The sequence below is a fragment of the Eriocheir sinensis genome, chromosome 56 (assembly GCF_024679095.1).
Source record: "Eriocheir sinensis breed Jianghai 21 chromosome 56, ASM2467909v1, whole genome shotgun sequence".
Taxonomy (NCBI): Eukaryota; Metazoa; Arthropoda; class Malacostraca; order Decapoda; family Varunidae; genus Eriocheir; species Eriocheir sinensis.
Genome location: NC_066564.1, coordinates 10,908,034 through 10,932,298, shown reverse-complemented (window position 1 = coordinate 10,932,298; position 24,265 = coordinate 10,908,034). Strand labels below are relative to the sequence as shown.

Below are 24,265 nucleotides of genomic sequence, written 5' to 3'. Positions count from 1 at the left end.
ACCCTCGATATATCAGACCCGCTTATAACGGACAAGGTCAGAGGGTCAGAAATCCACGGGGACCGACCGAGAAAAGTTTTTGACCAAACCGCGCCCGGTAACTACAACAGCGTCTACTAGCCACCTCATCCTCCTCCCTTTCTCTGCTGTTCCATCCTTAGGTTACTGTAGTCTTTTCAGCCCACCTCATGAAATATTTTCCTCCTTGTGGTTTCCATTCAAATAAAGACCATATTTACACCACAATAAAGTCTTATGCATCAATCCAGGGGACGTAAAAGTAATGGAAAATAGCCAAGCGTTTGTGAGTGTTGGTACACAGCTTAAATGGGTCGCCTGTTAGGTTAGGTTTAAGTTGGGTTTCGTTAGTTTAAATTTATTCGGCACATGGGGTGGGGCAGCAGAAATATGAAGCGCAAAATGGGACAGGGTGGCGGCGGGGGTGGCCCATTACGCAGGCCGGTGTTGCGAGAAATACCTCCTCGCAGAAATAAGTCGCTCTTCTGTCCACCATGCATGCGCACTGGGGAAATACATTAATTTGCCTGGTTTTGTTCTAGTTTGTCCACTTGTGATCTTTGTGAGCAGTGAGTGCGATATAGAAACAGTAAGCTAGTTGAACCTCTCTCTGCAAGCCATTTTGCAGCAGCAGCGGAGAGCAGCGGCGTGTACACCACAGGCATTGAAAAGTCAATCATTTAGTGATTTAATGATCTGCGACAGAAACAGTTAGCAGAATATTTCATAACACACCGAAAACAACCAAAACTAAACAAAACAAAAAAACACTGTTCCATCTGCCAGTGCGAGATGGTGAACTTGTAAAATTATACCCATACCCGTAAAAATACGGCCCCCTGTAGAGCCCCACTGCCAACATGGCAGCCTCAGTGCGTCGCCAAGTTTGCTGGGCGGCTATGCAGACAACGTGCATACAACATACACAATAAAAAGAAATATATATATATATATATATATATATATCTATATATATATATATATATATATATATATATATATATATATATATATATATATTTTTTTTTTTTTTTACAGCTAAGGAGACAGTTCAAGGGCGTAAAGAAAAATATAAAAAAAGCCCGCTACTCACTGCTCCTGAATAGAGGTCAAAGGAGTGTCCAAAAAGAGAGGTCAATTTCGGGAGGAGACGTTTATTAGGTTCGTCGGTATTATTATACGTGTTTTTAATTTTCCGCCGCTCATAACAGACTTTCGGCATTAACGGACTAAGTTCCCCCCCACAATTAGTCCGTTATATTGAGGGTTTACTGTATTTAAAGCCTTACATGATATTAGCTGAATCAACTAACATCCATACATCATATAAGAGGGAATAACACTTACTCAGTCAATGCCACAGCGAGAGCATCAATGTTTTCCCGGTCTAGGTTGGTTGTGGGCTCATCCAGGGCCAAAATGCCGCACTGCGAGCTGAAAGTCTCAGCAAGAGCCAATCTGAAAATGAAAATGCTCATAAGTTCAGTGTATACATATCTGATCTTATCTGTAGATAAGATTGAAATGAAACAATGCTTACCATATGAAGTCTTGTTCCTTTGCCATTAATCTGTTCTTTCATGACTGAATGAAGTGCACTGCTGTCATTAACTTTTCAATAATTATCAATCAATAATATGCTAATAAAGAGGAGTATCTCATAAAATTCAATTTCCCTTGTGGATAATATATACAGTACCCTCTCGAGTTTCGCGCTTGCTTCATTCCGAAGATATGGCGCTAAACTCGAGCATCGCGAAACTCGAGGTATTGAAATCCATGTAAAAGCACTTATTGGTTTCGACCCGTGGAAAATAATTACTTTTTCCAACTTTACTCCCTTGTTATCACAATTTTTTCGACTCTATTCCCTTGTTATCTCAAAATACGTACCTTCTTAGTAGGCAGAAAATAGGAAGTAAGAACAGTTTGTTTTTAAGCCACAGTTGAAGGCAGCTGCCTTACAGTTGACTGGCAGTTCTGAATACACGCTTGTGATCCACGTGGTGTCGTCTGCTAAAGTAAGGGCGGTCGCTCGCGGTCACCCGTGGGACAGTTGGACAAACCTATATTTTTCTGGTAGTTTTCTGTGTGTTATGAAATAATCTGCTAACTCTTTCTGTTAAAAATTATGAAATCACTAATATCATGATTGACTTTTCAATGCCTATTGAACGTAAACCGCTGCCGCCACCGCAAAATAGCTCGCAGAGAGGTTCAACTTGTTTACTGTTTCCATATTTCCCTCACCGCTCACAAAGATCACAAGCGGAGAGACTAGAACAAAACCAGGCAAATTAACACTTTTAATGCTGTGTATTCCCACAGCGCGCATGTGTGGTGGACAGCAGAATGACTAATTTCATCGGGGAGATATTTCTCGCAACACCGGCCAGTGTATAGTGGACCTTCTTCTTCTTCTTTTGACCTGTAACGCTTTGCATCGCTTCTTAGGTCCTCCTTCTCCACACTTTTATGCTTCACAACATGCACTTACGGCCGCTTTCACAGTCATTTTGTTTGTTTTGATCATTACCAATGGCGGCGGTCGCCGCCTTTCCACGTGAAACTGGCCGATCGGGTAGTGGCGGCTGCGCGGTTAGCCTAACCCCGCACTTACCATACCACTCTCAACATCTCTCGCTTCGTCTGCAGCCGCCACTACCCCATCGGCCAGTTTCACGTGAAATACTAAGCGTCGATCGCCGCCATTGGTAACGATCAAAACAAAGTGACTGTGAAAGCGGCCCTTAGTTACTTAACAGTACGCACTTATACACTTCACCCTGAACTTAAGTGTTTTTCTGTCCTTTTCTTTCCCCGATCTTGATTTTCTATGCCCTTTTGCAATTTTTCACTATTACTTTTCACGGTCACTGCCATGCATTACAGGTCAAAAGAAGAAGAAAAGGAAAACAACACCGGGAGATCTACAATTTTCATAGACTTGAGAAAAAGATTTTTGGACTGTGGTTCCCCAGCACGGGGTGTTCTCTTATCTTGTTAATCAAGTAGTAAGCAAAGCAGCTCTGCCAGTCCATTTTACGAGTCTCTTGGTGGGCCATCTTCCACTGCTCCTCACTCCTCAGCCACTGCCGTCGTCTGTTTGTTTACATGCAGCCGTTCGGTACCCACGTACCCACGCTCGTGCTCACAACCGTTTTCCATTCATAAGGACAACCAACAACTCGCTCCCGGTTGGGCATACGGGCAACCGCGATTGCCCATAGCCCCATTGGTTGGACACTGCCTTTTAAGGCAGCACGCATGATGCCGACGGTAAGTAGACGTGACCTGTACATCTCAAAGCAACGTGAAACTCGTGGCGGTAATGCGCGAAAGTCGTGATGGTAAGAATTTAGGACTAAGAGCTAAACTCGAGGATCGCGAAACTAGGATAGCGCGAAACTCGAGAGGGTACTGTATAAATATATATATATATATATATATATATATATATATATATATATATATATATATATATATATATATATATATATATATATATATATATATATATATATATATATATATATATATATATATATATATATATATATATATATATATATATATATATATATATATATATATATATATATATATATATATATATATATATATATATGTAGAACCCCACTTAGCGCGAGATCAATTAGCGCAAACCGCAATTAGCGCGAGCCACCATCTACCAAGAAAAAAATTAATTAGCGCGAAAGCCTCAGTTAGCGCGAGCAGCCACCACGACTGAATTTTGAAAGTTGCGCCAAGCCGCAATGATGCACGGCACAAGTCGCCATGATGCACGGCACAAGTCGCCATGATGCGCGGCACAAGCCGCCATGACGCGCGGCACAAGCCGCCATGACGCGCAGCACAAGCCACCATGATGCGCAGCACAAGCCACCATGATGCGCAGCACAAGCCACCATGATGCGCAGCACAAGCCACCATGATGCGCAGCACAAGCCACCATGATGCGCAGCACAAGCCACCATGATGTGCAGCACAAGCCACCATGATGTGCAGCACAAGCCACCATGATGCGCAGCACAAGCCACCATGATGTGCAGCACAAGCCACCATGATGTGCAGCACAAGCCACCATGATGTGCAGCACAAGCCACCATGATGCGCAGCACAAGCCACCATGATGCGCAGCACAAGCCACCATGATGCGCAGCACAAGCCACCATGATGCGCAGCACAAGCCACCATGATGTGCAGCACAAGCCACCATGATGTGCAGCACAAGCCACCATGATGTGCAGCACAAGCCACCATGATGTGCAGCACAAGCCACCATGATGAGCAGCACAAGCCACCATGATGAGCAGCACAAGCCACCATGATGCGCAGCACAAGCCACCATGATGTGCAGCACAAGCCACCATGATGCGCAGCACAAGCCACCATGATGCGCAGCACAAGCCACCATGATGCGCAGCACAAGCCACCATGATGCGCAGCACAAGCCACCATGATCCATGGCACAAGCCGCCATGATGCGCAGCACAAGCCACCATGATGCGCGGCACAAGCCACCATGATGCGCAGCACAAGCCACCATGATGCGCGGCACAAGCCACCATGATGCGCGGCACAAGCCACCATGATGCGCAGCACAAGCCACCATGATGCGCGGCACAAGCCACCATGATGCGCAGCACAAGCCACCATGATGCGCGGCACAAGCCACCATGATGCGCAGCACAAGCCACCATGATGCGCGGCACAAGCCACCATGATGCGCAGCACAAGCCACCATGATGCGCGGCACAAGCCACCATGATGCGCAGCACAAGCCACCATGATGCGCGGCACAAGCCACCATGATGCGCAGCACAAGCCACCATGATGCGCGGCACAAGCCACCATGATGCGCGGCACAAGCCACCATGATGCGCGGCACAAGCCACCATGATGCGCAGCACAAGCCACCATGATGCGCGGCACAAGCCACCATGATGCGCAGCACAAGCCACCATGATGCGCAGCACAAGCCACCATGATGCGCAGCACAAGCCACCATGATGCGCGGCACAAGCCACCATGATGCGCAGCACAAGCCACCATGATGCGCAGCACAAGCCACCATGATGCGCAGCACAAGCCGCCATGATGTGCGGCACAAGCCACCATGATGTGCGGCACAAGCCGCCATGATGTGCAGCACAAGCCACCATGATCCATGGCACAAGCCGCCATGATGTGCAGCACAAGCCACCATAATGCACGGCACAAGCCGCCATGATGTGCGGCACAAGCCGCCATGATGCGCAGCACAAGCCACCATGATGCACGGCACAAGCCTCCATGATGCGCAGCACAAGCCACCATGATGCATGGCACAAGCCGCCATGATGCGCAGCACAAGCCACCATGATGCGCGGCACAAGCCACCATGATGCGCGGCACAAGCCGCCATGATGCGCAGCACAAGCCACCATGATGCACGGCACAAGCCGCCATGATGCGCAGCACAAGCCACCATGATGCGAGGCACAAGCCGCCATGATGCGCGGCACAAGCCGCCATGATGCGCAGCACAAGCCACCATGATGCACGGCACAAGCCACCATGATGCGCGGCACAAGCCGCCATGATGCGCGGCACAAGCCACCATGATGCACAGCACAAGCCGCCATGATGCGCGGCACAAGCCACCATGATGCGCGGCACAAGCCACCATGATGCGCGGCACAAGCCACCATGATGCACAGCACAAGCCACCATGATGCGCAGCACAAGCCACCATGATGCGCGGCACAAGCCACCATGATGCACAGCACAAGCCACCATGATGCGCGGCACAAGCCACCATGATGCGCAGCACAAGCCGCCATGATGCGCGGCACAAGCAGACATGATGCACAGCACAAGCCGCCATGATGGCGCGGCACAAGCCGTCATGATGCGCAGCACCAGCCGCCATGATGCGCGGCACAAGTCGCCATGATGCGCAGCACAAGCCGCAAGAGCCCTTACTTTAGCAGATGACGCCATGTTGATACAGGGCAAGTGCTTTGTTTACGTTGTGGATATGGATATGGGGAGCTGACCTTGGCCGTGTGTGACGCACACCCGGAAAATTTGGATTTGCCAGTTGTCCAAGTGTGATGCTGCCTTAAAGCAGCGAGGCCGGTGACCGGGTGAGCGCCGGCGATGACATCATCGGACTCCCAGCGAATCACAAGCGTGTTTTCAGAGCTCAGCCAATCGTAGTTTTTTATTTATTTTTTTTATTTTTTATTTTTATGTGAGTGATTATTTTGAGTAATTCTCAAATTCAAAAGTCAGACCCACGTGTGCACCAAATAATTTTTTTCATATTGGTTACTTTATTCCGCGTTCCTCCACCTAATTCTCGCGCTAAATGGGGCTCTACATACATATACATATATATATATATATATATATCTATATATATATATATATATATATATATATATATATCTAGATATATATATATATATATATATATATATATACATATATATATAAATTTCAATCCAAAGCTGGATGTTGTGCCTACGTGCACAACGACATCACTTGCTCTCGTGCCCACGACCTTGACTCTTCAGAATTTTCCACCATCTGGCTAAGACTTCATTGTCATTCTACTTCTAAATACATCTGTGCTGTTTATCTCTCACCTAACTCTACTAACTATGTAAAATTCTTAGACTACTGAAATTCTAAAGTGGAGCACATCTTGACCCACTCTCCCTTCTCTGAAATCTCCGTCTTGGGAGATTTTAATGTTCACCACCAGCTTTGGCTTTCATCCTCTTTCACTGACCATCCTGGTGAACAAGCCTATAACTTTGCTCTCCTCAACGATCGACATCAGTTGGTTCAGCACCCTACACATATTCCCAACCATCTTGGAGACAGGTCTAGATCTCTTCCTTACCTCTAACCCTTCAGCTTACTCTGTCAAACTTTTCTCTCTGTTGGGTTCCTTCGATCACAACCTTATTTCTGTATCCTGTCCTATCGCTCCTGTACACCCTCTGGATCCACCGAAAAGGCGATGCTTCTGGCATTTTGCTTCAGCTCGGTGGGACGGCCTGAAGATGTACTTTTCCGATTTCCCATGGAATGATTACTGATTCCAGGATAGAGACCCCTCTGTGTGTGCCCAGCGCATCACAGAGGTGATTGTCTCTGGAATGGAGGCATACATTCCACTTACTTTCTCTATTCCTCATGCCGAAAAGCCTTGGTTTAATCACAGTTGTTCTCGTGCTATCAAAGATCAAGAGGCAGCTCACAAAAGGTACCAGAACCTTCGCACTCCTGCTAACCATGACCTTTACATTTTTGCCCAGAATTGTCCCAAATCTGTTCTCCGACTTACCAAAAACTCCTTCATTGATAGAAAATGCAAGACCTTGCTTTTTCTAATTCTTCCCATGACTTCTGGTATCTAGCCAAAAACATCTCCAACTTCACTTCTTCATTTTTCCCTCCTCTCCTTAGTCCTGACGGCAACACTGCCGTCTCATCTATCTCTAAGGCTGAACTCTTCTCTCAAACTTTCTCTAAAATCTCCACTCTGGACGATTCTGGGCATATTCCTCCTACTCATCTCCCCTCTGACTCCTTTATGCCTGTTATTAAGATTCTTAACCCTTTCCTTGCTAAATGCTCACAGCGAGCACTAGCGTAACTTGCCGGTGGTGCTAAACGCTCGCTGTGAGCTCCAGTCGCACTCAAATTTCCTGCGTATGAAAGTGCTCCAACACTATTTCTCACTCCACAGCATTGATAATTCAATGGGTTTTCCACAAAATTTGGAGGAAAATCATATCAGCCTAGCGCGGAAAATCTACGGACGAGCAGCCGGTGGATGTTGTTGACCAATATAGCGGCACTTTGGCATAGCTTCACCTGTCACATGACTGATATTTTGACCAAATAGTTGTAAATTTTGCAGTTGGCAATACTGCCCTGCCAGCACCCCATCATCAAGAGATCTACTCGGTAGTTGCCTTACGGCTGACCATCGCGCACGTAAAAATGTACGCCTTCACAGGCAACACCCCCTGAACGTGCCTGTACATTCGTTGGAGAGGCTTACATTACTGAATCTTATAGATCTTGGCCTCCTCTTTCCAATGGTGTTTTTGTTTTTTAGCTGTGATGAATAATTTTTGAGATACAGAGGTTAAAAGAGCGAGCACTAGCATCAATTGCTGGTGGTGTTAAAAGCTCACGGCGAGCGCCAGTCGCACTCACAGCAAAAAACACCCCCTGAACATGCCTGTATGTTTGCAGGAGAGGCTTATATAACTGAATCTTATAGATCTTGGCCTCCTCTTTCCAATGGTGTTTTTGTTTAGTAGCTGTGATGAATAGTTTTTGAGATAAAGCAGTTAAAAGAGATCCCCCTGCCCCTGCTGGGCTGCCTGAGCGTGCCTGGGGGGATAGTCTTGCTGTGAGCGCTTAGCAAGGAAAGGGTTAAGAGTGATGTTTTCTATGCCCTCTATGGCCTCAATCCTCAGAAGGCTTATGGACCTGATGGGAGTGCCTCCTATTGTCCTTAAAAACTGTGCTTCCGTGCTGACATCCTACCTGGTCAAGCTCTTTCGCCTCTGTCTGTCAACATCTACCTTTCCTTCCTGCTGGAAGTACGCCTTTATACAGCCTGTGTCTAAGAAAGGGTGACTGTTCCAATCTCTCAAACTACTGTCCTATAGCTTTGCTTTCTTGTCCATCTAAAGCTTTTGAATCAATCCTTAACCGGAAGATTCAATAGCACCTTTCCACTTCTGACCTTCTATATGATCGCCAGAATGGGTTCCGCAAGGGGCGTTCTACTGGTGATCTCCTTGCCTTCCTAACTGATTCTTGGTCATCCTCTCTTAGCCATTTCAGTGAAACCTTTGCTATTGCACTGGACATATCAAAAGCTTTTGATAGGGTCTGGCACAAATCTTTGCTTTCCAAACTACCCTCCTACGGTTTCTATCCTTCTCTCTGTACCTTTATCTCCAGTTTCCTTTCTGACCGTTCTATTTCTGCCGTGGTAGACGGTCACTGTTCTTCCCCTAAACCTATTAACAGTGGTGTTCCGCAGGGTTCAGTACTATCTCCCACTCTCTTTCTGTTGTTCATTGATCTTCTTTCCAAAACGAACTGTCCTATCCATTCTTACGCCGATGACTCTACTCTGCATTATTCAACTTCTTTTAATAGAGGACCCACCAAACAGGAACTAAACGATTCCAGGCTGGAGACTGCAGAACGCTTAGCCTCAGACCTTATTATTATTTCCGATTGGGGCAAAAAGAGCTTGGTGTCCTTCAATGCCATAAAAACACAGTTTCTCCACATATCCACTCGACACAATGCTCCAAACAACTATCCCCTATTCTTTGACAACACTCAGCTATCACGTTCCTCAACACTAAACATTCTCGGTCTATCCTTAACTCAAAATCTCAACTGGAAACTTCATATCTCTTCTCTTACTAAATCAGCTTCCTCGAGGCTGGGCGTTCTGTTCCGTCTCCACCAGTTCTTCTCCCCCGCACAGCTGCTATCCATTTACAGGAGCCTTGTCTGCCCTTGTATGGAGTATGCATCTCACGTGTGATGGGGCTCCACTCACACAGCTCTCTTGGACAGAGTGGAGGCTAAGGCTCTTCATCTCATCAGCTCTCTTCCTCTTACTAATAGTCTTTTACCTCTTAAATCCTGCCGCCATGTTGCCTCTCTATCTTCTATTGATATTTTCATGCTGACTGCTCTTCTGAACTTGCTAACTGCATGCCTCCCCCCTTCCCGTGGCCTCGCCACACACGATTTTCTACTCATGCTCATCCCTATACTGTCCAAACCCCTTATGCAAGAGTTAACCATCATCTTCACTCTTTCATCCCTCATGCTGGTAAACTCTGGAACAATCTTCCTTCATCTGTATTTCCTCCTGCCTATGACTTGAACTCTTTCAAGAGGAGGGTATCAGGACACCTCTCCTCCTGAAATTGACCTATCTTTTTGGACACTCATCTGACTCTTTTTGGGAGCAGTGAGTATCGGGCTTTTTATTTTTAACATTTGTTGCCTTTTTTTTGTGCCCTTGAGCTGACTCCTCTACTGTAAATGTAAAGGAAAAAAAGATAACCTTTGTTACACTTTACTCAGAACAATTGGCCTCACACTTGGTCCAGTAAACTCGTAAACTAAACTACAGTAAACTACACTGAAACTTTCAGATGGAAGAGAGTATGTGATAGGATTAGTTGTGTTCATTAACCAATTAACTCATCCTCTGCCTCTCTTTATCTTGACAGGAGTGGCTCCTATTGAGCATATTTTCCGTGTTTGTGTGATTGTGAGTCACTTATGGAGTGTTTTAGGGGGCTAGATTGTGAGTGACGAAGGGTCAGCGGAGAGAGGGCCGTCAAGTGTAAACAAAGTTCGTGTCGGACAGTTTTACGGGAGTGGAGACAAAGGGACGATTGATTGAGGCATCAAAAGAGTTCTTGGAGAGTATGTGGTCCGCAAGATGAAGGCAATGATATTTTGCCTGTTTAGGTTGTTTTGAGAGAAATCTCAAGACACCTGTGACATTAAGATCAAGATCAAGATCACAGGGCAACATTTAACTGTTAATTTCTGTTTCCAATGAATACACTATAACATATTTTAATTTATATAGCCCCTATAATATAAACAACCTATTAAACATATATTTCAATTGTTATCTCATGAATTACCATGTATTTTAAAAGATAATGATCGTGCAATGTTTCGGACACTGGGCTGGACGCTAGGAGAAGAATTATGACTAATTTTATAAGTCCCATACGAATGACAGAAAACGTCTCCTCCATATGACACCCATAACTTATTATAAATACGGCCCCAGAATCACCTGCATCTCCCTCCACTTACATTGCTTTTCCATTAACTTACATTTAACTCTAAGACAAATCAATCTTTGTAACAATAGTATAATGTTCAGAGTCCTGGAATATTTCCATTACAGCTTTAGGATGTAAATATTTTCCTATTATATTGTCATCTATAATTGCTGTGTAATCTATGACTCTTTGGCATGTGGCATATTCCTTGAGATCAGTAACTCATTTCTGGTGTGCTATGCATCAATTATGTCCCAGCAGAATGTTGGAATTTTGTGTTCTGCCATTTACATCCACTTTCCATTGCAAGTCCGGGTTTTCAACACTTGTCCAAATGGAAACAGTGGAAATGGGCTGGATGTGGATGATGATGTAAGGCTGGCTCTGACAACCAAACAGCCATGCATAGCAAGACTTTCCAGATGCAATTTCAACTGTCACACTTTCTATGTTGGAGTGTGAGTAACAGGAAGTGAAAACCTTTGCGTAATGACACTGTATGATGTGTGGTAGAAGCAGTAAGATCTATATTTTATTTGTTGTGTCATTTTAAGTTTTCACTCCTCACAAAAAAGATTGTTTGTGAAACAAGACTGGTTAACAGGGGTGGAGTGGGTCATGAGGGTTATGGGTTTTGAGAAAGGAGTAATGAGCAGAAAAAGCTCGGGAACCACTGTAGTTGTAGTAATAGTAGTAACAGTGTTATAAGTAACCCCCTAAAAATAGCATTCATGTAAAAGTAGACCTCTGAAATATTCAACTTTTACACAGGCATTTATGTTAGTTAAAGTTTCTAAAGGGTTTTTAGTAAAAGGTTAAGATAAATTAGACTTGCTTAGCAGTACCTGATGAGCAGTGATGCCAGCACCTTCTGTCCAGCTGAGCATCTCCCACGCATGTCCATCTCAGTGTCATTTTTCACCATAACAACTCTGTAGTCGTATTTCTGTCGCTTGTCAGCTCCTGAAACATAGATGAATAATAAATATTACTGTACACCCAACCCCCTGGTATCACACGTTCCTATATCGCTATTCAGTGCTATCTTGCACACTCTAAAACCTGCCATCCTCATGCTATCATGCACCTGACATGCGCTATCACGTAGCTCCACATAACCTGAATGTGTCGGTGGATTTGACGACTCCGGGCTGTGTCCACAGCAAGTGATTGGTGCAACATTAACAACCATCCTTGCTCAGTGATAGGTCAGCACTCCTGCCATCCTTCTGCTTATTCAGTCAAGTGCACATCTCTACACTAACAACAAGAAACACTACCTTGCATTCGGTTGACGGAGCAGCCACTAAATGCTGAGCAACATTATGCAAAGAAGCAAATAAGTTGTGTCAAGATGGCAGTGTTAGCCAAACAGCTCATGTTGTTGGGCAGGGGGTTGTGTGGGTGGGGGTGGGGTTGTTAGTGTTTGTAAACAAAGGCAGTCCCATAGCTATATGTGTGTGGGCAGTGATGCCTCTATTGCACCTTCTTACCTTCCACGAATGTTTCATTCAACTATAATTACTGTTTCTGATAATTGGTCACCTATTGGGGCTGCAGAGGAAATAATGTGAAGGAACAGTCATTGTTAGTAACCATTTTTTGTTGCACTCAAACTTATTGAATATCTGTTTGGATCACCCTCCCACCTGTAGGGGATTTTTTTTTTTTTTTTTTTTTTATCTTTTTTTTACGTCGTGGCCTATTGCGCCGATAGGCTTCTTCCCGGTGGGGCCTGATGGTCGGCCCAAGGTTTCTTCCCAGTGGTGCCTGATGGTCAGCCCAAGGCTTCTTCCCAGTGGGGCCTGATGGTCAGCCCAAGGCTTCTTCCCAGTGGGGCCTGATGGTCGGCCCAGCCCGTTCTGGCGCAGGTGAGAGTTTATAGTGGCGCCATCTTGCATTGGCTCATGCTGCCCTCCCGGAGCTCATCTTTAATCCTAGAATCTAGAGTTCGGGTTGATAGGTGGTCTTCTGGACAGCATGTGGGTAGTTTTAACCCTTTCATGGCTAAACGCTCACAGCGAGTGTTAGGTGTATTTGCTGGTGGTGCTAAACGCTCGCTGCGAGCTCCACCCACACTCAAATCCCCCGCGTATGAGAGTGTTCCAACAATATTTCTCACATGTCAGCCCAGCGCGGAAAATCTACGGACGAGCAACTGGTGGATGTTGTTGTCCACTATAGCGACGTTATTGCATAGCTTCACCAATCACATGACTGATATTTTGACCAAATAGTTGTAAATTTTGCAGTTGGCAATACTGCCCTGCCAGCACCCCATCATCAAGAGATCTACAGTAGTTGCCTTACGGCTGACCGTTGCGCACGTATAAATGTACGTCTTCACAGGCAACACCCCCTGAACGTGCCTGTACTTTCACAGGAGAGGCTAACATTACCGAATCGTATAGATCTTGGCCTCCTCTTTCCAATGGTGTTTTTGTTTTTTAGCTGTGATGAATAGTTTTTGAGATACAGAGGTTAAAAGAGCGAGCACTAACGTCACTTGCTGGTGGTGCTAAAAGCTTGCTGCGAGCGCCAGTTGCACTCACAGCAAAAAACACCCCCTGAACGTGCCTGTACGTTCGCATTAGAGGCCTACATAACCGAACCTTATAGATCTTGGCCTCCTCTTTCCAATGGTGTTTTTGTTTTGTAGCTGTGATGAATAGTTTTTGAGATATAGCAGTTAAAAGAGATCCCCTTCCCCCGCTGGGGTGCCTGAGCGCGCCTGAGGGGATAGTCTCATTGCGAGCGCTTAGCAATGAAAGGGTTAAGCCACTCGGTGGTGGCTGAAAAATCCCAGCTTGGTGGCACCTGGCGGTGATTGAACTCGCGTCCTCCTGAACGCGGCGCCGTCACTGTCGCCTCAGCCACCACCTCTCCTAAGTTGGCCAGCTTACAAGTGCACCCTACCTGCCCTTATTCATTATGTGATAACAGTGGCCAAGCTACTTGTAAGAATCCCCCAACCATCGCTGACCATAATAAGGTGATGTTGTGAGTGTTAAAATAAGTATATCATGTTAGTAAAGTGTTTGCTAGGAAAATATTTCCAAAGAGAGGAATAATAGGCACAAAATATAGGTAAATTGGCTACAAAATAACCACTTAGAATTATTCCCAGTGATTCTTCAGATCAGCTATAATGAATTTTCCCCATCACCTGCAGTTTAGTGAGCAATTAGACATTACAGCAGGAGGACAGGTGTAGTAAAAAATACATTCCATATAAATAATGGAAAGACGAGAATACTGAGATAGGCTTATGGTGTCACAATAAGAGGCAGAATGGAAAGCAGATATGCATAAGAGATTCAATTAAAATAATTGAAACATCAAGGAAAATAAGGGAAAGAAGACTGAAGGGAAAGTGATCACCCGACTTAAAGACTGGGAAACACTGATCTGACAAAAGGAAGAAGATAAAAAAGAAAAAAGAATGTAATGGAAAGACTGTGTTAAGAGACTTAAATAAAGTTGCATTCACAGAGACATGCTAGACAGTCAATCAGCTGATCGCACACATTCACAGAAAATGGAATGAAGGATGGAAACATCATGGGTGCATCTTTAAACAGGTTCCTACTAAGTATGTGACAATTTTTGTTACAGTGTGTGTGTGTGTATTTACCTATTTTTATTTACCTATTTGTAGTCTACCGGGCCCAAGCTAAGCTCTAATAGTCCCGTCTCCATATCTACATTCATCCAGCCTTTCCTTCATTTGTTGGACACTGCTCGCCTCCACCACCTTTTCCTGCAAGCTGTTCCAAGTGTTAACACTTTGATGTGGAAAACTATACTTTTTAAGTCGCTCAAACAGGTTCCTTTATTAAGTTTCTTCCCATGTTCTCTCAGCCCCTGCGTTCTCGCAATTAAGAAGAGATCATCCCTATCCACCTCACAAACTTATTTACCAACTTATACAGTGTGATCAGATCTCCTCTCTCCCTTCTTTGTTCCAGTGTTGTCAAGTCCATTTCTTTCAATCTGTCTTCATACGTCATATTTAAGAGTCCTGGGACCAATTTAGTTGCAATTCTCTGTATCCTTTCCAGCTTTCTGATATCCTTCTTTTTGTGAGGCAACGACACAACTGCAGCATATTCAAGCTTTGGTCTTATCATTGTTGTTATTATTTTCTTCATCATTTCTTTGTCCATAAAATGGAATAAGGTAAAGGTAAACTTGGGGGCATACGCTGTAGCAGTGCGTGGCCTCGGTGCTCATCTCCGTGACATTGGCCCTTGAGCCTGTGGTGGGAGGAAGCCCATTACCCTGGATATAGCTGGGCGTTATCGCGATAAGTTATCACTGATAACAAAATCGGGTTATCGGCCATCCGCTACTTATTTAAATATATATCGGTATCTTTGTTACTTTTGTAACCAAACTAGCGATAATTGTTACTTTTTTCCACCTCTCAGAAAAAAAATGTTGTCTCCTCCCTACTGCGTATGCGTGGCCCGGGTGCCTGGTGTTGTATGAAAAAACTTTGGAGTATGAAATATCTTCGGTGAAGAGATTTCATACTTAGATCATCAACATTAAAACACAAGGTTATTTTTTATGTTAGACTCATAAATCAATATATCAAAGAGAAAAATCATTTAACTTTGCCCAAAAAATGATTATTCACTGCCTCAAAGTTGATATTCCATATTCGTTTGTGAGCATGCCATGGAACTGAAGGCACCCGGTGTTGTGTTATTTGGTGTCTCATCATCATAAGCTGGTACTTTTGTTTACAAACACTGGTCTCTCATGAACTGCGCATGTTCAGACCAGTAAGGGTAGCCCTGTACAGTCTCACAAAGCTTTTTAGCACATTAACCCCTTCAACATGAGGACGTGTATACTGCATCCTTGCGTGCCCCGTACCATATCCGAGGACGCGCATACTGCGTCCTGGTTCACTTTAGCCAATATACGAGTTACTTTATCTCTATATTTATGCTTACATCTCAAAATTATCAATTAATTTATGTTTCTTTATATGCAGCATTTAATTCTGCATGTTTTCATATATAATACATGATGATTGTATTGAGTTTATTGCTGAAAACTTGTTATATTCGATGGCGACATTTTAAATTTGGCACACGCAGTGATCCCGGGTACAGCGTGGCGCGCTGTTTTGGCCTGGCCGTAGTGAGTTTCTTTATGTGCACCATTTAATTCTGCATGTTTTCATACATAATACATGATGATTATGTTGAGTTTATGGCCGCTCGTGGCTAGCCCAGCTTGACTCGTGGCCCACCCTTGTGCGTACGAAAATGGTTCCGTAATTCAATATTTGGTAACGTTGATAGTGTGTGTATTTACCTAGTTGTATTTACCTAGTTGTAGCTTTACAGGGCCTGGGCTTACGCTTGTGTGGTCCCGTCTCCGTATCTGTATTTTTCCAACTTTTCCTTAAACTTTTGCACACTCTTCGTCGATACATCCTCACTTAGTCTGTTTCAAACCTCTATACAGTAAAACCTCACCATTTGTGCGGCCTTAATTTGCGGCCATCATCCCACCATTTGCGCTAGTGGTCTTGCCATTTGTGCACCTTGCCGCTATGGTAATGGCAGGCCCGGATTAAGCTTGCATTTGGCAGCCCTCGGTCCGACATGTGAAAGAAGGATTTTACCATGCTTACGGTAAGGCGAGTAAAGGGGCCCGCAGGGGTTCGGGAATCCCATGGGCCAGCCCAATCTGGAGGTGCGGACTGGCCGTAAATCGTGGTTACTTCTTGTGGCTGGCCTCCCCGTGGTCCCGCTGGATGCACTGTGCAGGGGGTACCCGCCCCCCCTGGCTCGCAAGGGCAACACAGTGTAACTAAACAGCCACAGATCACCGCGCAAGCGGATGCGCCAGGTTGTCACTGACTCCTTGGTTATCCTCCCCACTCACACTCAGAGTGGGGTGGCCTGGCGTACTTGCCCGGCATCTGTGGGCCATCAGGCTCATTGCCGGGCATTGCCAGGTTTAAAAGGGTAGCGTCCTGGGGTGCCTGCCCGGCCATCCGTATAGAAGCCTGCTTTGAGCACTTGATGCCGTTTGCTGGCCCGGACCACTTCGGGTATCGCTCTGGTACGCCTTCTAGTTGGCACAGGTGGTAAAGCAAGCGGTGCTCATAGCCACGAGGTTGCTAACGCAGCTACGCAGCGATAAAGCCGCGGGCGCACACCTAAGAACAGCACAGAGCGTCGGCCTTCCAGTTTTGTAAAACTGGACCCGTAAAAAGTTTCTTGTGGCAGTGCTGGGTCTGCTAGAAAGCCTACGTGGTAAACACGGTGGTGCAGACTTGGGCGGTTAAGCTGCCACAAATACCTGGGCTTTTCAGGGTTGGGTCCAGGCCCTGCTGCTGTGACTGGCCAGGCAGGGGAACATTAGCTGCTGCCTGTGAACACGGAGCTAGGCACCCCAGCAAAGGGTTAGCGACTGAGGCTGTCGCGCCTAATTGCCAAATCCCAGGTAACAGATCCCCCCAAGGTGCAGCAGGACTGCGATAAGCCAGGGAGAGATTGCCGCGAGTGCTAACCGTGACGACGCTGCTCGAACCCTTTTCTCAGCGCCCGGAGCACGTCAATCGCGCGCATTTCACTCCCTGGTGTAGACTGACTGCTACAAAGCCATGGGGTGTACCATATTATGAGTATGGACAGAAGCACCTATGCAGTACTCTGTTGTTGCCTTTATGGCAGGCCATGATCGAACATTGGGTTTTCGGGTCCGTAGACTTAACCTACACCATATCCGGGTGCCCCTGTGGCTCTATTAACCTGGATACCAGAGGGTTTATTGTATTATGTTCTTCTAGAAATCTCGTCCATTGTTTCTTTATCACTTTCTCACATATTTTACATACTACACTGGTCAGTGATACAGGTCTCCCAATAACTTTAGTAATACAGTAATACCTCGGTTTATGTGTGCCTTACTTTACGAGTGTTTTGATTTAAAAAAAAAAAAAAAAAACACTAAAATTGCCTTGGTTTACGAGTGGTGACTTGGTGTACGAGTTTCCTGTTTGTATAAGTTGAAGACACAAGCGAGGGATCCCTTTGTTTGCAGCAAGATGAGAGCGCTCAGAGCAGAAAACAATGGGAATGGGGTTCTTAGTCAGCATTGTACACTAGCAGAGGTAGCACCCGTATGCCGTGTCCGCTTACATTTGTGCTCGTGTGCCATCTTTGTGTTTTCAGCACTACAGTGTATGCTCGTTTTGGTTTACAAGTTTTTTGGTTGGCGAGAAAAATTCCGGGATGAATTAAACTCATAAACCGAGGTCTGACTGCACTTGGTTAAGGAATGAGTTTACATTTCAAATATCCCAACATGGGTAGAGCAACATTTTGTTTACACAGCACTCCTAGTGGGTACTTGGCTACCACCACCATCTTGGCAAAACTTAGTAGCTCAGTCTCATATCATTGCACTTCGTTGCATGGCCAAAGAGTCAACTGAACACAGGGCTGGGGTGAGGCCAGCACATGAGGACTGAGGCAAGGTATGGGGAGGGCAGAAGATGCAGGAACATTGTTTTATCCGCAAAAGGGCATCTGAGTAATTTTTTTTGCAAACTTCGACTTTTGACCATATCAACTTACGACAGGCCTGTCAGTCCGAATGCCCATCATAACTTGGGGAATACCTGCAGTCTGTAAAATTTAGTGAGAGACAAACAGCACATACATGCTTAGTGATAGAATGGCAATCACCTCTAGGCAGATGATGAAAATATTCTGCAAAATCAAGATGATGGACAAGAAAGGAAGCAACAGCATCCAACTCTGGACTGATATTTTGGATAAGTAGGAGGGAATAGAATTGAAATTACTGTTAGTAGCCTCAGAAACCTGTGTTTTGGTAAGACGATAGTGAGGTTTAGAAAAGAAGAGATGGTGTGCCAAAAAATGGAAATTAGAGTCAAGACTGAGGTTGTAGAAATTAACCCTTCGGCTGTGATACTCGACTATAGTCGCCCAGAGCAATTTTTGATTGGTTGTGAAAGTCAGGATCATTATAGAAATGTCTGCCATTGATATTATCAATACATTTTCTTTCTATAAACCCTACAGAAAATAACAGCTAAATAGCTGCAACCATCCGCTACAAATCTAAGAAACAAAAACAGTAAACAAAGCCTGATTGGCACCGACAGACGTGATGAAATCCTTTGGTTACAATTCCCTCGTATCAATTATACATTATTTCATTACAATTGTGTCATAACCAATCCCTGACTGTAATGTATTGATTCATGAAACAATATAACCATAAAAAACATAAAAAAATAAAGATATGATGATGTGACCCTGAATAAATTTACCAGGCCATTTAACTTGGCATTTTACTTCGATAAAAGGGCCATTTTATCGAAAATACTTGCAGGTATAGTTTCAGTATTGTTTTTTTCCATAATAAATGTTACAGTACATAAATGTTATATTTTCACTTTCCACAGTAAGCAAATATTTACAGAAATATTATCTGCATTACAGTAATAGAGTAATGTCTCAATGCACAGTAGCAAGACTAATCTACATGCCTTTTCTTTAGTTTAAGCCCCTGAATAATAGACTGGATAAAGTATTTTACAATCTAACAAAAAAATATTTTGCCACTTTCTAAATATTTTGACCTTGTCACAATTTTCCTAATTTCAAAAAGAAAATAAATGTTACATAGGAAAAAATAAGGTCTTTTCCTGATGTAAAAAATTTCAACACATATGACACTTTAACCTGGTAGCAGCAAGGATCATGTTTCTTAATAGTCCCTCTAAGCGAGAAAAATGAGAAAAAAATCAGCACTCACACAAACCATTTCATAACATATATCAAAGCATTTGCGATCAATTTATGTATCATCTATTTTTGGGGGGTTAAATCATGGCACATATTTGGCCTGTCGCTGCTACACGGTAAAGCCACAAAGTTGGCCCGTCGCTGCTACCGGGTTAATGGAAAATCCTCAAACGTCCTGCCGCAGCCAAAGAATAATAAAGAAAAAGTTGGAGCAACTATCAAGGCACCAGAAGTGGGGTCAGACCTGGAGACTTTTTCAGTCCCTTCTCCAAATGGGGATTCCAAAGCTGGTTGATTATTCTTCATCATAATACGATATTCATTTTAAAACAATTTTTTGAGGAAATGGTATGTCATATGCATGTAATTTGGTTTGGAAAGTAGAATTTATCCTTTGCATGCTAAACTACTCTCTGGTTTTAACTGAGACAAAGAGGAGACAAATGATTCTGCAAGGGAATGGCACTTTGCTAAGTTATGATAAGATGTACATTAAAAAGTCTCACCTTTGGCCTCTGCTTCTTTTGTTTTTATTTCTATGTAATCAATGTCATTCCCTTTGTAGGTCTGTCGCCAGAGCTCCCGCACAATGTGGGTTAGGATTTTCATCTTCTCACTGTGGAAGCGCATGATGGCAGTGTCCAGGACCTTGTGGTAAACATTGGCATCTTCAATTGCCATCTCTAAGCACTTTGGGAAAAGAGAACACTGGGTTACTGAAGAGAAATATTACTGAAACATTGCCATCTGAGAGAGAGAGAGAGAGAGAGAGAGAGAGAGAGAGAGAGAGAGAGAGAGAGAGAGAGAGAGAGAGAGAGAGAGAGAGAGAGAGAGAGAGAGAGAGAGAGAGAGAGAGAGAGAGAGAGAGAGAGAGAGAGAATTTTATTTTGATATTAAATCGATCGTACCTCTCAGTAATACATGTCACTGTGCACCCGATAACATTTGTTTTTATACCTTGTAGTTTCATAAATAGTAACAAGAAGCAAAAACACACAAAAAGGAAAAAAGTGTTAAAATACAGGCTAGCAAGCTAATCAGTGAGTGGCAACCCGCGCGGGCAGTTTGGGGCTGATGACGTCGTATGCGGAGCAGGGCTAATTCTGGTCCGCCAATTGGTCGACCCGTCTCTCATATGGATCCTGGTGTGTGTGACTGTGTGTCGTGCGATGGTGTGTGTATGTACGTATCTGTGTTTGTAAATAATATATACAGTCGTCCCTCACATAGTACGGTTTCCAATAGTACAGTTTTGGTTTTATGTGGATTGTCATAGAATTTTTTTTAGGATTTTTAAATTTCCCGCTCGTCGCACCAAATAGCAATGACGTGAATGGCAACACTGTTCTACCCATGGAGGTAGAATTGGTGGAGTCGACATCAGCCCAATTAAGTGAATCCACCGAACTGTCATTTTTAGGGCCGCAAGATTGTGGAAACCTGCCAGGTGTCAGGTGTCGTCAGGTCAGGCTCCCCCTTAATGGGTTCGGCCAGGCTTTTCTCACCCGTGTATCCCTCATCTTCCAGCCATAAAAATGACAGTTCGGCGGCTTTACCTCAATGAATGGGATTATCGGCCCAGACTGCCACCCATGCGCATCTCCTCAGTCCATGTGTGTGCACATCAGGAATAATGTTTTGCCAGATTGAAACGTATGCGCTCTCCTTAAGTCCGTGTGTGTGCACAGCCTCAAATACGCTTCTCCATTACCATATAACATGAATATGGAACCCAAGAGACAAACCAAAACACTTACTGTAAGCACCCCAAAGCGTTCCAGAAAGCTGTTCACCTTGCAGAAGAATTCAAATTTAGGAGAAGTTACATTTTCGTATGAGTTAAGTTACGGTAGAGAGAGCATACCACTTGAATCCGAGTCCCACCTGGCTCAGCTTCTACTCACCGGCCATAGTTGCCAGTTATGCATTTTCTGCCGTAGTGTTACCACGCTGACAGCGCTCCCTTCCACATTGTCAGCGAGCGGACCTTGTCATACACTCACACTCTATCTTACTCTCTACCATAGTCTCTATTGCTGTCTAAATCATATTTGAAATAAGATACGAAACGGTAATTGTGGAGATTGACTCCATGCCTCCAAAATACGGCATTACGCCTCCCTCTTATATATGTAGTTAAGGGACGCATATTTAAACTACTCCAACCGAACTTTAAATAACCTGACCTCTAATGGGGGGGCTTCACCCCCCTCGATCCCCCCAGCATGGTAACAATGCACTGTGACTGCAGCAGAAAATGCATAACTGGCAACTGAGCCAGGCGGGGGCTAGATTCCGTAGGAGTGCCCAGGAGTGTTTCTAGGGGGGCACTAATTTTATACAGATTTTCGAATAGTACGAAGGTCTTGGGTCCCTAACCCCCGTACTATTTGAGGGACGACTGTACATGCATTATGCATGTTTGTGTCCCTTGAAGGCCGATGTGGAGAAGGGTTCCATGTGAACATCAGTTGGACATGGATTAGTCGCTCCTAAGCCCAAGGCTAAAGCCTTATCCCACGCTAGAGGCAACGACCAAGCAAGTTGTCTTCATCCGTGGCGGCTCATCCGTAAGAGATTCTTCTCAGTTGCCGATGGGAATTCGGGGCGAAAGACCCTATTTCCTCTTAAAGTCCACAAGTAAGATTTCAGTGCTTCATCATTAACTATATATTGTGTGATTATACAAAATTAAGACTGAAAAATATGAACTGGCAGCGCTGAGCTCTTCTTATCGCACGAGTGTTGTCGTGTTGTGGCGTGTGCCCAGTGGTGTAGCGGACGTATGAACAGAGTTAACGATGAAGCGGATTTTTCACAGCGAAAGTGTAATATGGGGAGGCAGTGGCTGAGTGGTTAGCATGCCAGCGCCGCGTCCAGGACATCCAGGAGGGACTCGGGTCCGAATCCCGGCCGCCACACTGCGGGGATTTTACATTCACCGCCTAGTGGCCTAAGACTGCCCATGCACATGCTACCCTGAAGACCACCTATGAACACGGACTCTAGATTACCTCTCCAAAGCGAGGCTCAAAGATGAGCTTCAGGGGCAGTATGAGCCAAAACAAGATGGTGCCATTATAATTACCCGCCTAATTACCCGCCTGCACCACATGGGGCTGGGCCGACAATCAGGCCCCCACCAGTGAAAAAGCCTACCGATGCAATAGGCTGCGATGTAAAAAGAAAAAATTACCATGTGTTCAGTATTTTGGTAATTCACCATATACTATAAAATGAATTACCAAAAACCTGAACACATCCGCATCCGCGAGGATGTCATAATTTCATATCCGCATCCACATCCGCAATTTGGTAAAAACTGACATCCACATCTGCATCCACAAAATATGGACATTTGACATCTGCATACACATCCGCATCCGCGGATCTCTGAAATCTGACATCCGATATAAGTCTAAACTTGATTGTCTATCCTTTTAGTATTGCCTCTGCAAATACCAGCATATTTTAAATGTAAATTCTCACTGCTGTTTACTCTTATTAAAACAGCACTATGTGAGTCCAACTGTTATGTCAACATCTTTTTATGCCCAGCCCATCAATCACTCAACCCTTATCTTCACTTACTTTCACTTCAACCAATTTCTTTTTGTATTTCAGAGAAGCTTCTTTATTCTCTTTGCGCTGGAGATCATTTGAGAGGCTAGTGATGTTTTTCTCCACTTCCTGAAGGCGTCCAGCTAGGTTTGATCTCTGTAGTGTCAAAATAGTCAGATAAGCACATGTTACAATCAGAAGTGAAAGAATGCTCTGTAAAATATGTATTTACAGCATGCATAAAATTGACAACAGATGGACTGCTAAAGTAACAGAATGACAACCCAGGAATTGTAAAAGTCAGGGTAGGCTGAAAATCATGTGGAGAGATGAAATTAGAGACTCTGAGAGTGGAGGAAAGAGTACACTGACATCATATCAGATACAGTTGTAGAGATGAAATTAGAACCTTGGCCAGAGCAGGATGGAGTACACTAACATCAGACAGAGGATGCGGTGGAGAAATTAAATTAAAACCATTACAGCAGGATGATAGAGTACACTGGCAACAAGACAGACAACCAGGTGAAGAACTTTGGGAAAAGTCACTTATCCTGCAATGCAGGAAATTTATATACAAAAAATTTTGACATACGTACTGGGGAAAGAAAAAAGATTTAAACTTATCCCCCATTAATCAGGACGTCCTAATTTGCCCCAAATTCCTGGAGAGCTCTCCTTGGTAACCTTTGATTCTTCAAGGAGTCACTTCATGAGAGTTAGTTGGGTCTCCTCATAGACCAGACTAGAAACTGTCTCCAAGGGGTATAATTCATTAATACATACATTAGTGACCATAGTGACTCATGCTTCAGACGGTTTACTTACAAATCTGGCAGGTATGCTACCATAAGGAACTAAACCCCTTGCAACCTCCAAGAAGTTAATTCCTTTTCAACTTAATGAGGAAGTTTACTAATTTTGGATAGTAATCCACACCAATGAGAAGATCTACTTTATATCGTGGCCGGACAGATGACCGACGGACATTTCACCGACGGA

General features: G+C 44.4%; 1 protein-coding gene across 3 annotated transcripts in view; it reads right to left on the bottom strand.

Annotated features, from left to right (window-relative positions):
- The window catches only part of LOC126984303 (DNA repair protein RAD50-like), a 175,944-nt gene that overhangs the window by 12,555 nt on the left and 139,124 nt on the right, over positions 1-24,265 (bottom strand). For all 3 annotated transcript variants that reach the window (XM_050837928.1, XM_050837929.1, XM_050837927.1), the window contains exons 22-25: positions 23,294-23,419; positions 20,209-20,392; positions 11,741-11,858; positions 1,366-1,476 (exon numbers count right to left, since the gene is read on the bottom strand). In XM_050837928.1, the coding sequence (XP_050693885.1) occupies positions 1,366-1,476; positions 11,741-11,858; positions 20,209-20,392; positions 23,294-23,419 (539 nt within the window). The remainder of the gene's footprint in view (positions 1-1,365; positions 1,477-11,740; positions 11,859-20,208; positions 20,393-23,293; positions 23,420-24,265) is intronic.